General features: G+C 27.9%; 1 protein-coding gene across 10 annotated transcripts in view; it reads right to left on the bottom strand.

The window, feature by feature from the left end:
* Window positions 1-12,666, bottom strand: part of Ogdh (oxoglutarate dehydrogenase Nc73EF) — a 156,308-nt gene that overhangs the window by 56,638 nt on the left and 87,004 nt on the right. Inside the window, exon 4 of one of the 10 annotated variants that reach the window (XM_075377598.1) lies at window positions 8,243-8,363. The exons of the other annotated variants lie outside the window; for them this stretch is intronic. Within the exon in view, the coding sequence (XP_075233713.1) occupies window positions 8,243-8,363 (121 nt within the window). The remainder of the gene's footprint in view (window positions 1-8,242; window positions 8,364-12,666) is intronic. 10 annotated transcript variants of the gene reach the window in all.

The raw sequence follows: 12,666 nt of genomic DNA, 5'->3' as shown, positions 1-12,666 counted from the left end.
AAATCTTACTGACCTATTGTGAAACAATGAGATTAACTAAATGCTACTGACAAAGGAATAATAGTTACAAGGACATTAAAAAAAAATTACCAATCCATCATAGAAAAGCTACTCGCTATCGATAGCAAACACAGACCCTACAAGCATGCTTCTTTAATCTGAAACAGCACAATCTAGGCCAGTTTTTTGCAATTGCAAAAACTGGTTCATTAAAATAATATTAACAAACTGACAGTTTGAAACTGCATGCAGGAGCTAATGCTGTACCATGCAGCAGATTTATATATAACACTAGTGGCCCACATCTAATCTTTTACTGTTATCTCTCTCCTCATATTTATCTTGTTGTCTTCAACCTTTATGTTGTCCACACATACATCACCAACCAATTTCTTTTCAAATAGTTCTCCATCCAGTTTCTCCCTGCTTTGTATCACTTTTAATAACAACCTTCCTTCTTCGCCAAATCTTTTATTGCATATACCCCACACCCATATTTGAAATGCCTTTAATTTCTTTTTATTAGAATACCTTAATGCTCGTAGAGCATTGTACCTGTGTAGAGAGACAGTACAACAACACTACATATAGAGCATTATACATACATCTTCTTAACTTTTTATTAAAATAATTCCTTTATTATCACAATACTAGATTTCACCACTATAGATATTACAAATGTCTTCTTCATTAATTAAGCTTAGCAATAAACATTCCAGTTTTTCTATACTTCCTGTTCTATTATAATCGTATATTTATATAAAAATATTAACGTAATCACTCAAAACATATATGTTATTATTATTATTATTGCATATTTCTTTGTATGTAATTCTTAAAAAAAGAAAAAAATTCACACAACAAATAAACTATATAGTCAGTCAAATTTTACATATGCACGTGCATAAGTCATCCATCCATACGTGAAGATTAAGATAATTAATGTAGTAAAACTAAAAACAATTGGAGAACATCAATATTTAACACCACTCTTTTCATGACTTTTCCAATTTTTTCAGTATACAAATTAAAAGTAAAAAGCATACTTTTGGAAAATTATCCAAAAGAAATCTCTTTTCCTGGAATTTTTTTAAAACTATTTTTTTGATCATCATATATCCATATATTTTTAGCCAACTTAACTTTACATTGGGATCATTTTCTTCTATTAAGGAACAAATATGGTATAAGAAATCATATAGTGTTCTTATTTTAGTTGCCCTTCTGTTGAAAGTCCACTTGACCGTTAGAAATCATTTTTTTCTTTTGAACTATGTTATTTGCTTTATGCATTGTTTAAGTTTATTAAGACAAAAAGGTCTTTAGACTAGCCAGACTAAAAATTATGAGTTTAAAAATTCCTATAAACCAAACCTTTTTACAATCTTAACTGCCTTTCAAGACTCTCTATTTGGGAGTCAAGTGAATCTCAAACAAAAACTGAACACAAAATAAAGAAAAAACAAAGAAAATGACAAACAAGGAGTATTTACAGAAATGGTAAAGTTTCTTATGAAAAGTCATGACTTTTCATTCACTAAAAAAACATATGCTAGAACAATAACCGATAACACTACTTTGTTATGCACTTTTCTTTATATACGAGAGATGGAAGATGGATCAAAAAATAAGTTACACCCTTGCCTTGAACTGAAAGGGATATGTTAATGTCTTATGGAGGTAACACTGGTTGTGTTGTTGTCTTCATGCCCCCCCTGCAGCAATTCTGTATAACATTCAGTGTGTGTGTGTGTGTGTGTGTGTGTGTGTATATCACCCATATTGCATATCTTCTACAGGTTTTGTTCAGCATAGAAGTGTGTTCAGTAGTCCAATTTTTGTGAGCAAAGAATTACAGTTATTTAATATTATTATTTATTTGAGAAACTGAAAATCACAACTGTTGTGAAATTCATTGCTAAATTGTTGAGGTATATGGTGAGAATGCAATGTCACGCCCTATGGTCACAAAATGGTGTCAAACATTCAGAAATGGAAGAAAAAATGTGAGTGATGAACTGTGTGCTGGGCATCCTTCAACTGCAAACAAGACGGGTAACGTGTGAATGAAATGATCTTGAGTAACCGATGTATTAAAATTAGAGATTGCAAGTGAAATTAACATCAGTTATGGTAGTGTGTTTGTGATTATTCATGACTAGCTTGGTTACCCTAATGTGTGCACGATGGGTGCTACATCTGTTGACTTGACAACCACAAACACTGTTTTGTATCTGCTCTTTCTTTTCTTCAACGTTATTCCAGGACTGGTCCACAGTTTTTGAAACAAATCATCACAGGGGATGAGAGGTGGGTGCTTCATTACACTCCTGAGAGTAAATGTGCATCACATGAATGAAAACACAAAAATTTGCCGCAGCCAAAAAAGTAAAAACATCCCCACATGTTTGAATGATTATGCTAACAGTCTTTTGCAATTCTGAGGGAGTTGTTTACAGTGAATTTATGCCCCAAGGCACAACAATCAACGCCAAATCTTACTGTGAGACTTTTAAAAAAATTGTATAAAACCATTAAAGATCAAAGACCCAGAAGATTGAGCGAATGGGGTTGGTTTTCTTCATGACAACACTACTCCTCATTCAGCTCATGTGTCAAAGGAGTTACTGTAAAACTTCAAGTAGGAAGTGTGGTCTCATCTGCCTTACAGCTCTGACCTAGCACCCTGCAACTACAACCTGTTTGGTCCTCTTAAGCGAGATAGGGAGGGGAAAATTCACTAATGATGATGAATTGAAGGAAGTGGTCGTTAAATGGTTGAAGGAAATTGTACAATATTTTTATGAGAGTGGAATTGAAAAACTTGTCACAAGGTATCAAAAGTGTTTAGAAAACCTTGGTGATTATGTCGAAAAATAGATAAAAATATCTAGTTTTTTGTTCAATAAAAAAAAACATTGTCTTATAAATATGTGTTTCATAGAGGAGGTGTAACTTACTTTCTAATCGACCCTAGTAAAAGCATTTTTCACTATTAAATATTCATTAACGGACATGTTCACCCGTACTGGGTGAATGTGAATATTATAAATATTATTGTGTTTTAGAAAAGATTTTTACTTTTTTCTCATCATATAAAATGAAATTGCCATTTTAATTCTTCTCAGACAGCAAGCAAGTGTATGTTTCATCAGATGGCATAAGTTATCAGAGAAAATACTAGGATAAGTATGAAGAAGTTTTTATGAAAAAATTGTGTATAATAGAATATGATTCAGATTTGGGTAGACAATTTAAGCATTCATAAAGAAAGATGTCCAAGGAATTCAAGAGATTCCTATATATTTTTCTTAGAGAAAAAGAAATAATAAACATACATTTTAAAGAGATACAATAAAAATAACTGATATCACAACAATAAAAAAAACAAATTCATTGTTGAAGTGTTAGTGAATCTCCTTGTTACAAAAAAAATTTAAAGAAATTTTGAATAACACAAACCCAAAAAACACTTATAGTGTAAAGGAATCCCTAAAAAAATAATTGTTTGCCCCAAAAACAAAAAAATTGATATAAAAGAAATTGAATACTATTTGCTACTCTCAAACTTCTCTAAACACAATTCTTTCCTTCAAACGCAGAGAAAAAATATTTAATAAACTAAGTTGTGCAAAAACTTGAAAAATATTACAAAAATTTACTCACCAAGGGGTGTTTCAAAATATAACAAAAAAATGGTTTGGAAAAAAACATGAAATAAAACCAAGCAAGCTTCTCAATCATTAAGAGCAACATCTATTTAAAGTAATGTTATTTTGCTATTTTTTTTTTTTTTTTTGAAATTGAAACAGCTCTTAGAAACTGAATTTGTAACTTTTTCAATTTTTTTGCAAGACTTAATTTTTTAAATATTCTTTCTTTGTGAAGCAAAGAATTGTGTTTTAGAGAAGTTCGAAAGAAGCAAATAGTATTCAGTTTCTTTTATATCATTTTTTTGGATTTGGGGCAAAAAATTCTTTTTTAAGGGATACCTTTACACTATAAGTGTTTTTTGGGTTTGTGTTATTCAAAATTTCTTTAAATTTTTTTTGTAACAAGGAGATTCACTAACACTTCAACAATGAATTTGTTTTTTTTATTGTTGTGATATCAGTTATTTTAATTATATCTTTTTAAAATGTATGTTTATTATTTCTTTTTCTCTAAGAAAAATATATAGGAATCTCTTGAATTCCTTGGGCATCTTTCTTTATGAATGCTTAAATTGTCTACCCAAATCTGAATCATATTCTATTATACACAATTTTTTCATAAAAACTTCTTCATACTTATCCTAGTATTTTCCCTGATAACTTATGCCATCTGATGAAACATACACTTGCTTGCTGTCTGAGAAGAATTAAAATGGCAATTTCATTTTATATGATGAGAAAAAAGTAAAAATCTTTTCTAAAACACAATAATATTTATAATATTCACATTCACATTCAAAAAATTCTTTTTTAAGGGATACTTTCACACCCAAAAACAAGTGTTTTTGGGCGTTTGTTTTATTCACCTTTTTTTACATCATTCTTCATTAACACTTTTACAATTAAATTTATTAAGGAAACTCTGCAGAGGATGGATTAACAAGAAAAAACCTTTGCTTCAACCATAAGATCTTACAAAAATGATTTCAAAAAAATTTAAGTAAATATTAAATTTTAGAAACATATTATGAGTACTGAACACATATTAGGTTCATAATTATAGTAATCATAACACTTCACAATGAAAAAATTTAAAAACATCAACTAATGATGAAAACCTTACAAATCTTTAATATATTATTAATAAACTTCTAATGCATTACTATAAAAACACTATTATAATATAATTTGATACAATAAAATAGAAAATTACCATCACCTTAATAAGCAAAGCATGGCAAAGTATATTTATATAGCATAAGTTATAATGAAAAGATTAAAATAAAAGAACTACTGAAATAAAATATTTACACCAATTAGTAAAAAAAAAAAAAAAAACTACACTATAAAACAGAACTAAAAACATACCTAACATAAAATATTGAATACATACCTTTCAAAGAAACATAAAATATAGAAGAGACAAGTACGATAAAACAAAATGGTTCAGAAGAAGAAAAAGAAAACATGCAAAACTCAAATAATTTCTAGGATTAGCAAAACATCAGGAAATAATTAACAACAGTAGTTAGCAAGTTTAAGATTATGAAAGATTAATTTATATATATTAAAAAAAATTAACATTTCCAAAAGTTAAAAAGAAACATGAAGAAGAGCACTCCTAAATACATAAATTAATAATAGAATACAAAAAAAGAACACTTCAAACTTCTCCTTTTTTTTTTACTTTAAAATCTAATACTATCTTTCTAATGTAAATATTATCACAAAGTCATCCTTTACTAAAAAGAAATTAAAATAAAAGTAATATTTTAAAAATAAAACAAGAGATATGAGATGATAGTAACATAAGCACAATATGTTTTTACCAGGATTTCAAACAGACTAATGACATGAATGCATCTGTTTTCATGTACATACATACATGCTATTACATATAGATTTTAAGAAAATGATTGCAATTTTAATTTAAAAAAATTTGAAATACTGATGTGGAATAAAATTTTAAAATATGTATTTTGAGGATAAGATGATGAATACACTTTTTTTTCAAGTAAAAAAAAATAAATAATTTTTAGACTGTTCATTTTAGTTTCTCAAAAAAAAATACACATAGTCACATAAGTTGTTTAAAAAGGTCATAAACTTCATCAGTAACTTATTTGTTCATAATTGGTATAATGGCTGCGGGGGAAGATACAAAAAAAAATTATTTTCTGTAGGCTAATGGGTTGACAGTGCTGCCCTCTCCTGTTATGTACATTTACTAGATACTCCTGCTCAGAAGGCCAGGTAGCATTCATGAGAAACCATCGCAGCAGACAGTGATTGTTTTCTTCAGCCCCTAAACGGGGGAAGTGTTTTCAGGGCGTAGAAGAGGTTGAAAAAATCGTTGGATACTTAACATTATTATTTCAAAAGAATACAAAAAATGTTTTGAACAATGGAAAAACCATTGGGACAAGTGCATATTATCTAATGGATAGTATTTTGAAGCGAATTGATGTTTTCAAGATATTATCTGAAATAAAAATGTTTTAAAAATAATTCTCTTGTTTTTGATATCCCCTAATATGACACATAGTGCAGTGTAATTTAAACTTTTAACAGTTTATACAACTTTTTTACGTGACTTACATATCTATAATAAAATGGGATGTTCAAAATTCATGTACATCTGAAATCTGTAGCCATAAATAATGCCAAAAGTTTACATGTTAAGCACTAGGAGGGGAGAAGAAATAATTCCTTCTGCATCAAAATAACACTGTGCTGCTCTTAGCATAACTTTTTAGACAAAAGTAACGTGTTAAAGTGACTATCTATTTGTTATTTTACATCCAAAAAGAGGTATATTCTACAATTTGTTTTTTATAGAGGGGAAAAAATAAAAATCCTACAAAATTCATTATATGGTAGTGCAACATATGAACCAGATATGTTAGACATCACACCGTTGATGAAATATTCATAATTTATACTTGATGATTGCAATGATGGAGGATTATTAGTTTCATCAACGAGCAGTTAACATTTTTCATAGAAGTGTTTTACTGAGAGGAGAACTGTCAATGCTGATAATTATAACTGTCTGCAACCGCAAAAACCACAGATTCTTATTGAAGATGAATTTATGAGAAGTTCTGATTACTTAACTTCATCTATCTCCAGAGCTCTCTTATATGGAAAGTTAAAGGAACATCTTAAAGAAATTTATCTTTCAGATGACGAAGTAAAAGAAAATCAAAATTTTTTTTCAAGAATTAGGTGGAAGCTTTTATAGACTGATAAACTGTCTACGCATTTGCTTACATGCAAATATTAAGACACTTACAGCAATTATTCATAAACCAATAAAAAGTATGTCCCTTTCGTTTTTCAATTGATTTTATATTTGAATATAAATATTTGAAAATGTTAATTTTTAATGTATGTTACTTTGGGGATGTTAATTTTTAAACATATCTCAGATTTGCATCAATGTGACTAATATTTTTAAACAGAAGAAATAATCACTAAAAAGGCAGTTTTCAGCACATAAAAAAGTGTTTAACTGCAAGTGATTACAAATGCGGCTTAAAATCAGATTAAATATATGCAATCAAGTTTAAATAAGTATTCTGGATTTAGACGGTCAGACTTATAAAACATGTGCACAAAAATTTAACTAGTATAATTTTATCTACGTTGAATAACTAGCTTTACAAAATTTTCATACACTGTATTGATTTAAAAAAAAAAAGTTAAGAGTTCTGATTATAACTTGTGAACTCCATAACCAGATTATTTTAAATGTTAAACATTTTTGTGATAATCTTAAACAGATCTGTCATATTGAATCTAACTTTTTTACTTTACAAACTTTTAACAGTTTTATAAACTGTTAAAAGTGTAATATCACTGAAAATGAATGAATCTGATTCATTACTGATTTGGTATTATAAAATTAAATTTTATTTTTAATTTTTTTATTATAAATATATTTATTTTATTATGAATTTCATTATCAATTTGTGGGAAGGGGGTAACAAATATTATAACTGAAAATGAAAAAGAGAATATGTATGATTATAGTTTTTAATAAATAAACTTACAAATTATTCATATGTTGGACGAATAAAAATTACTCATGTATAAGAAATACGAACAAAAATTAAAATCTATTTGAAAATGTTAAGAAATGATCTACTGGATGGTTACATCTTAAAAATTAATACAAAGAAATAGCTAAAAATAAATGTTTAAAGTAGGACAGATTTATCTATTTTGGGATATAATTGAAGGAACAAATTAGTAATAATGAAATCAATTTACTGACAAATGTAAATTTTATAATCTTTAAAAATAGTAGGAATAAAAAATTATTTAATAAATACATTAAATGTACACATGAATTTATGACAAAATATGGAATAATATATGACTATGCCGAAGGAATAATTAAATGCAATTCCAATAGAGAACAATGAACAGAACAATTCTGTATGAATATTTTGGCTAAGTGCATAAAATTAATAATAAATAAAATAAAAGATAAAATTATTATTTTAAAGTCTGATTTGAAAATAACAATATAATTATAAAAAGAAAAGAATGACTCTGTGATTTCGGACGAGTGCTATTCTTACCAAGCATATACTGTCGTACAACGACTTCATGTGGAGCTCCTTTTCTGTCTTGGAATTTGCTATGAAGATCAGCATACATTATTTCAAGAGGATCTAGTTCAGCCACCAAATGACCACGAGCCTATGCTCACATATTCAAAATAATCATGAACAACCATAATTAAATAGCATAACTATCACACACAACCACTCTACTTTAGGAAAAAAAGAAATTCACTGAATTTAGTGATAAAACCCCTAACTTCCAACAATAACATAATTAAAAAAAATTTGATGTGTTCATAAAAATTAAATTTTCAGAATTAAAAGAGGAGATTACAAGACAATCTCTTTTAGCACAACAATAATAGTTTAACTTGCTACAAGGAAAAGAAAAATCTATTCTAAATGGTCATACAAATACCATTAAATTTTTTTTTAAAAATTACAGTAATGTGCAAACTAATCCAAAACAGATGTTATTTAATAAAAAAGTAATGTTTAGAAAAAAATCATACCAGAACAATTTGTGAATATCAAGTAATTAATATGTCCTCCTTTATTCATATAATCACTTCACACAATTTGGCATCAATTAACACAAGTGTACTGCAATATTTTTGATTTCTCTATCAAGAAACCATACCAATTTAATGCTTGCTTTAATGAGATCAATTTTTGTGGTACAATTGTTTTTAGTTGTTTTTTAACTACTGCCTAAAAATATCCAATTGGGTTTATGTTTGGGGAGATGCCTGGCTGCAGGAGCGAGCACTTAAATACTTCAAAATATTTTTCCAATTTTTTGGCAGTATGATATGACGCCAAATCTTATTAGAATACTCTGTTGCCACGTGGGAATTTGTTTTGAAGTTGTGTCACAACCTTTCCTTCAGAATTCTGATAAATTCATCACTTTTCAATTACCATCTACTGGATGTAATGAATAAGGGCCTTCAAATGTGAAACATCCCCAAAACCTTTTTTTCTGGGTTTTTCTAGCTGACTGCTTAATATGAGCCAGTGATGTATTTTCATCTGATGTTTTTCTAATGTATATGTATAGAACCCTTTACCCCTGAACATGAAAATGTGACTCATCGGAAAACTTAACATTCTTCCTGTCTTCTTTAATCCAGTTAACGTGTGCTTTGGCCCAAAAGAGCCTTTTTTTGCAAATTGCTGATGTAAAAGCTGCATTTTAGGTGGCCGACGAGGTTTCAGTTCAGCTGCAAGAAGTCTGCATCTAACAGTGTAAATCTGTTCCACTGGCTGTTTATTCTCGATTTAAGTCCGCAGCAGATAATTTTGGATCAAGTTTCTTTAAATTGTTTTGAAACAGCAATCATTTTTCTGTCCAATAGTCCTACACCACACTCAGAAGCTATTTGTCATTGTGTCATACCGGTATGCTCAGAAAGAGAAACAATTTTCAAATACTTTCTTGGAGTGTCATTATATATTCAAGACACACAGAACAAAAAATATGATTTTGTAATAAAAAATGGAATAAACTTTCACAAAATACTTTATAACATGAGAATTGCTAAATAATCACAGAACAATATCCTCACATTAACTTAAAGAATGGGTGTGGTTAAGTAATGTAGCCACTACATAGAAATAAATAAAAAATCCCGTGTTCAGATTAATTTGCACGCTTCTGTAAACACTTCATTCATTATCTACAACTGAAAATAAATTAATTCACTGCTTCTATATTCAAAATTGTATTCCATATTTACAGCTATATCATCTAAACCTTCATATAACATTTCGACATATGTTAATTTTGCCATGTCAATATACCTTTAAATGCCTTTTCATTGAAAATCTTAAGTACTTAAGAATTGTTCTTAAATAAACAAGGTATTATAACCACAGCACCAAAGAAAGAAATCAATTTGTGTAATATCATATAAGTATTGTGATATTTCAGTGTTAGCTAGTTTTCTGATAAACTTCATAGAACCAATTTCTTGTTCAACCAATCAGATTACGGGTTTAGTAAAAAAGTAGAAAATTTTAAGCATAAAATGACCTTTAGGCACTGTTGAATAATTCTGTCTATATATCCTTACTAGTAAAAGCAATATTATCGGTTATTACGTAAGTAGATTATATTTATGAATAAATAATTACATCGGCGATTCAGAGAAAATATTCACTGACACAAACTTTCATTATATAAACAAAGCAAAGCAATTTAACAAATCTAGTAAGATAAAAAATCATAGACTTTCATGCAATAATATCCATACCTAGAATAATTTTAACATCTTTAATCTTGTACAAGAAAAATCTTATGATTGTTAAGTTCATTACAGTAGATGAAATAACTGTGATGTTAAATGCAAAAAATAAATATTTCATCAAAAAATGTATTTTTTGAAGTTGTTAAAAAACTGAGAGCAGTATTTAATGATTATAATTAGAAAATGAAAAAAATATATTAATAATGAACAAACACCATAAATAAATAAACAAAATTCTAATAAATTTTCTTTATTTATTTTTGTTTGTTTGATGATATCACATATAAAATTGAAGCTTGTGCGTGGGATATGGAAGTGGGATTACAAAATATGTTTAATTACAAAAAATAAATTTATGTATACTTTGTATAAATTAAAATTTTTACAATAATATTATAATGTTAGAGTAACTAAGGCATGTACATTACTCCTCATCAAACACTTTAAAAACCTTATGAAAAAAATAAGGAAAACAGAATGCAATCAATAACCTAATAAAAAAGAACACAATCTGAAGATCAATACTCTCATACTGAAGATCAATCAATGAATATCAACCGCAATTTAATATGATATTTATACAACATTGACATTTATACGACATTTGTTTCACAAAATTGAAAACTGCAACAAAGAAGCACAAATGTCAGAAACCTCTCTTTTTCTGTTTAGCCTCCTGAACCACCTAAGGTATTACTTCAGAGAATTAATGAGAATGATAGTATGAATGAAGTGTAGTCTTGTACAGCCTCAGGTTGACCATTCCATTCATGTGTGGTTAATTGAAACCCAACAACCAAAGAACACAGATGTCCACAATCTAATATTCAAATCCCTATGAAACTAACTGCCTTTACTAGGATTTGAACAGAACTCTCAACTTCAAAATCAGCTTATTTGCGATGACAAGTTCACCACTAGACCAACCTGGTGGGTTAAAATATCAGAAACCTGTTCTGATAAAAACAACAAATGAGTGAAGAGAAATTACACGAAGGGACAGTTGTCAAGCACAACAAGGCTTCTGGAATAAAATAATGTTTTTTTTTATAAGTCAGAAAAGAAAGCAGAAAACTGACATAGTGATCGAGTTTCTAGAATGTAAATATATATACTCTTTTACTTCATGCTTTCTAACTGACTTTTTTGAATATCTGTATGAAAATAATTTGAATGTCACAATGATATAGGCAATTTCCTTACATTAATAATACAATACTAAGCACAAGTTCAAATCGTTAATAAAAACAATGTTTTTTTCATAAAAAATATTTTTCACTTAAGTAACTGAAAAACTCTCTGGTTACCACCGGAATAACTTCTAAATATAAAAAAAATTAGTGCATTAGACAAAAAGTAAGGCTTTTCATAAAAAAAAGGGTGTGAATAAAGAACCTTCTCATGGTATTAGTTAATTAAAAGTTCAGACCAATAAAAACTTTACCAGTTTATCAATAACAGCAACTGCAATAATAAAACTTTTGAACCACAGATGTTATATTAATATTACTTTAAAGCAATACACATTTCACTTTAAGCAAGTTAGCAGTTCATAGCTAATGCTTTAAAGTATTATCTAAAGAAGCACTGTAACATAATGAATGAAGACTTTTATTACATTTAGATTCAATTTATGCTGAAATTAAATGAAAAAAGAAAAAAAATGTATATTTTCTGTAAAAATACTTTTAAATGAACAAAATAAATAATGAAAAAAGAAATAAATGTTTTAAAATTAATTGTATATGATAATAAGCTAAATTTAAGAAAATGCTGTAGTAACTTCAATGAAAACATAATTGCACAGATAACAAAAAAAAAGAATCATTGACTATTATTGTATAAAATTAATAAAAATTAAGTCAAATGATAAATATATTTTGTACTTTTATACATACAATGGAAAATGTTTAAATACAATATCAAATAATCCAAAACAGTAGTTAACAAGAAAACTTTGAAGTTAAATAGTAAATAAAACAAAATTCATTCATTTAACCCATAAGGATTTTTATATTTCTGTAACTGCTACTGCATCTTAATTTTTATATTAAGAAATTGAAACTGAAGAAAACTAAATTGAATCTATGATTTCTGAAACATTACATCACATCTCAAATGGTACTGAACATAACATCAGGTTTCAACTTCTAAAAAACAAGAACGTGACAATTCAATAGAGTATAATTA

The sequence above is a fragment of the Lycorma delicatula genome, chromosome 10 (genome assembly GCF_047948215.1).
Source record: "Lycorma delicatula isolate Av1 chromosome 10, ASM4794821v1, whole genome shotgun sequence".
Lineage (NCBI taxonomy): Eukaryota > Metazoa > Arthropoda > Insecta > Hemiptera > Fulgoridae > Lycorma > Lycorma delicatula.
Note: the sequence above shows the minus strand (reverse complement) of the source record. Positions and strands in the feature narration are given on the sequence as shown.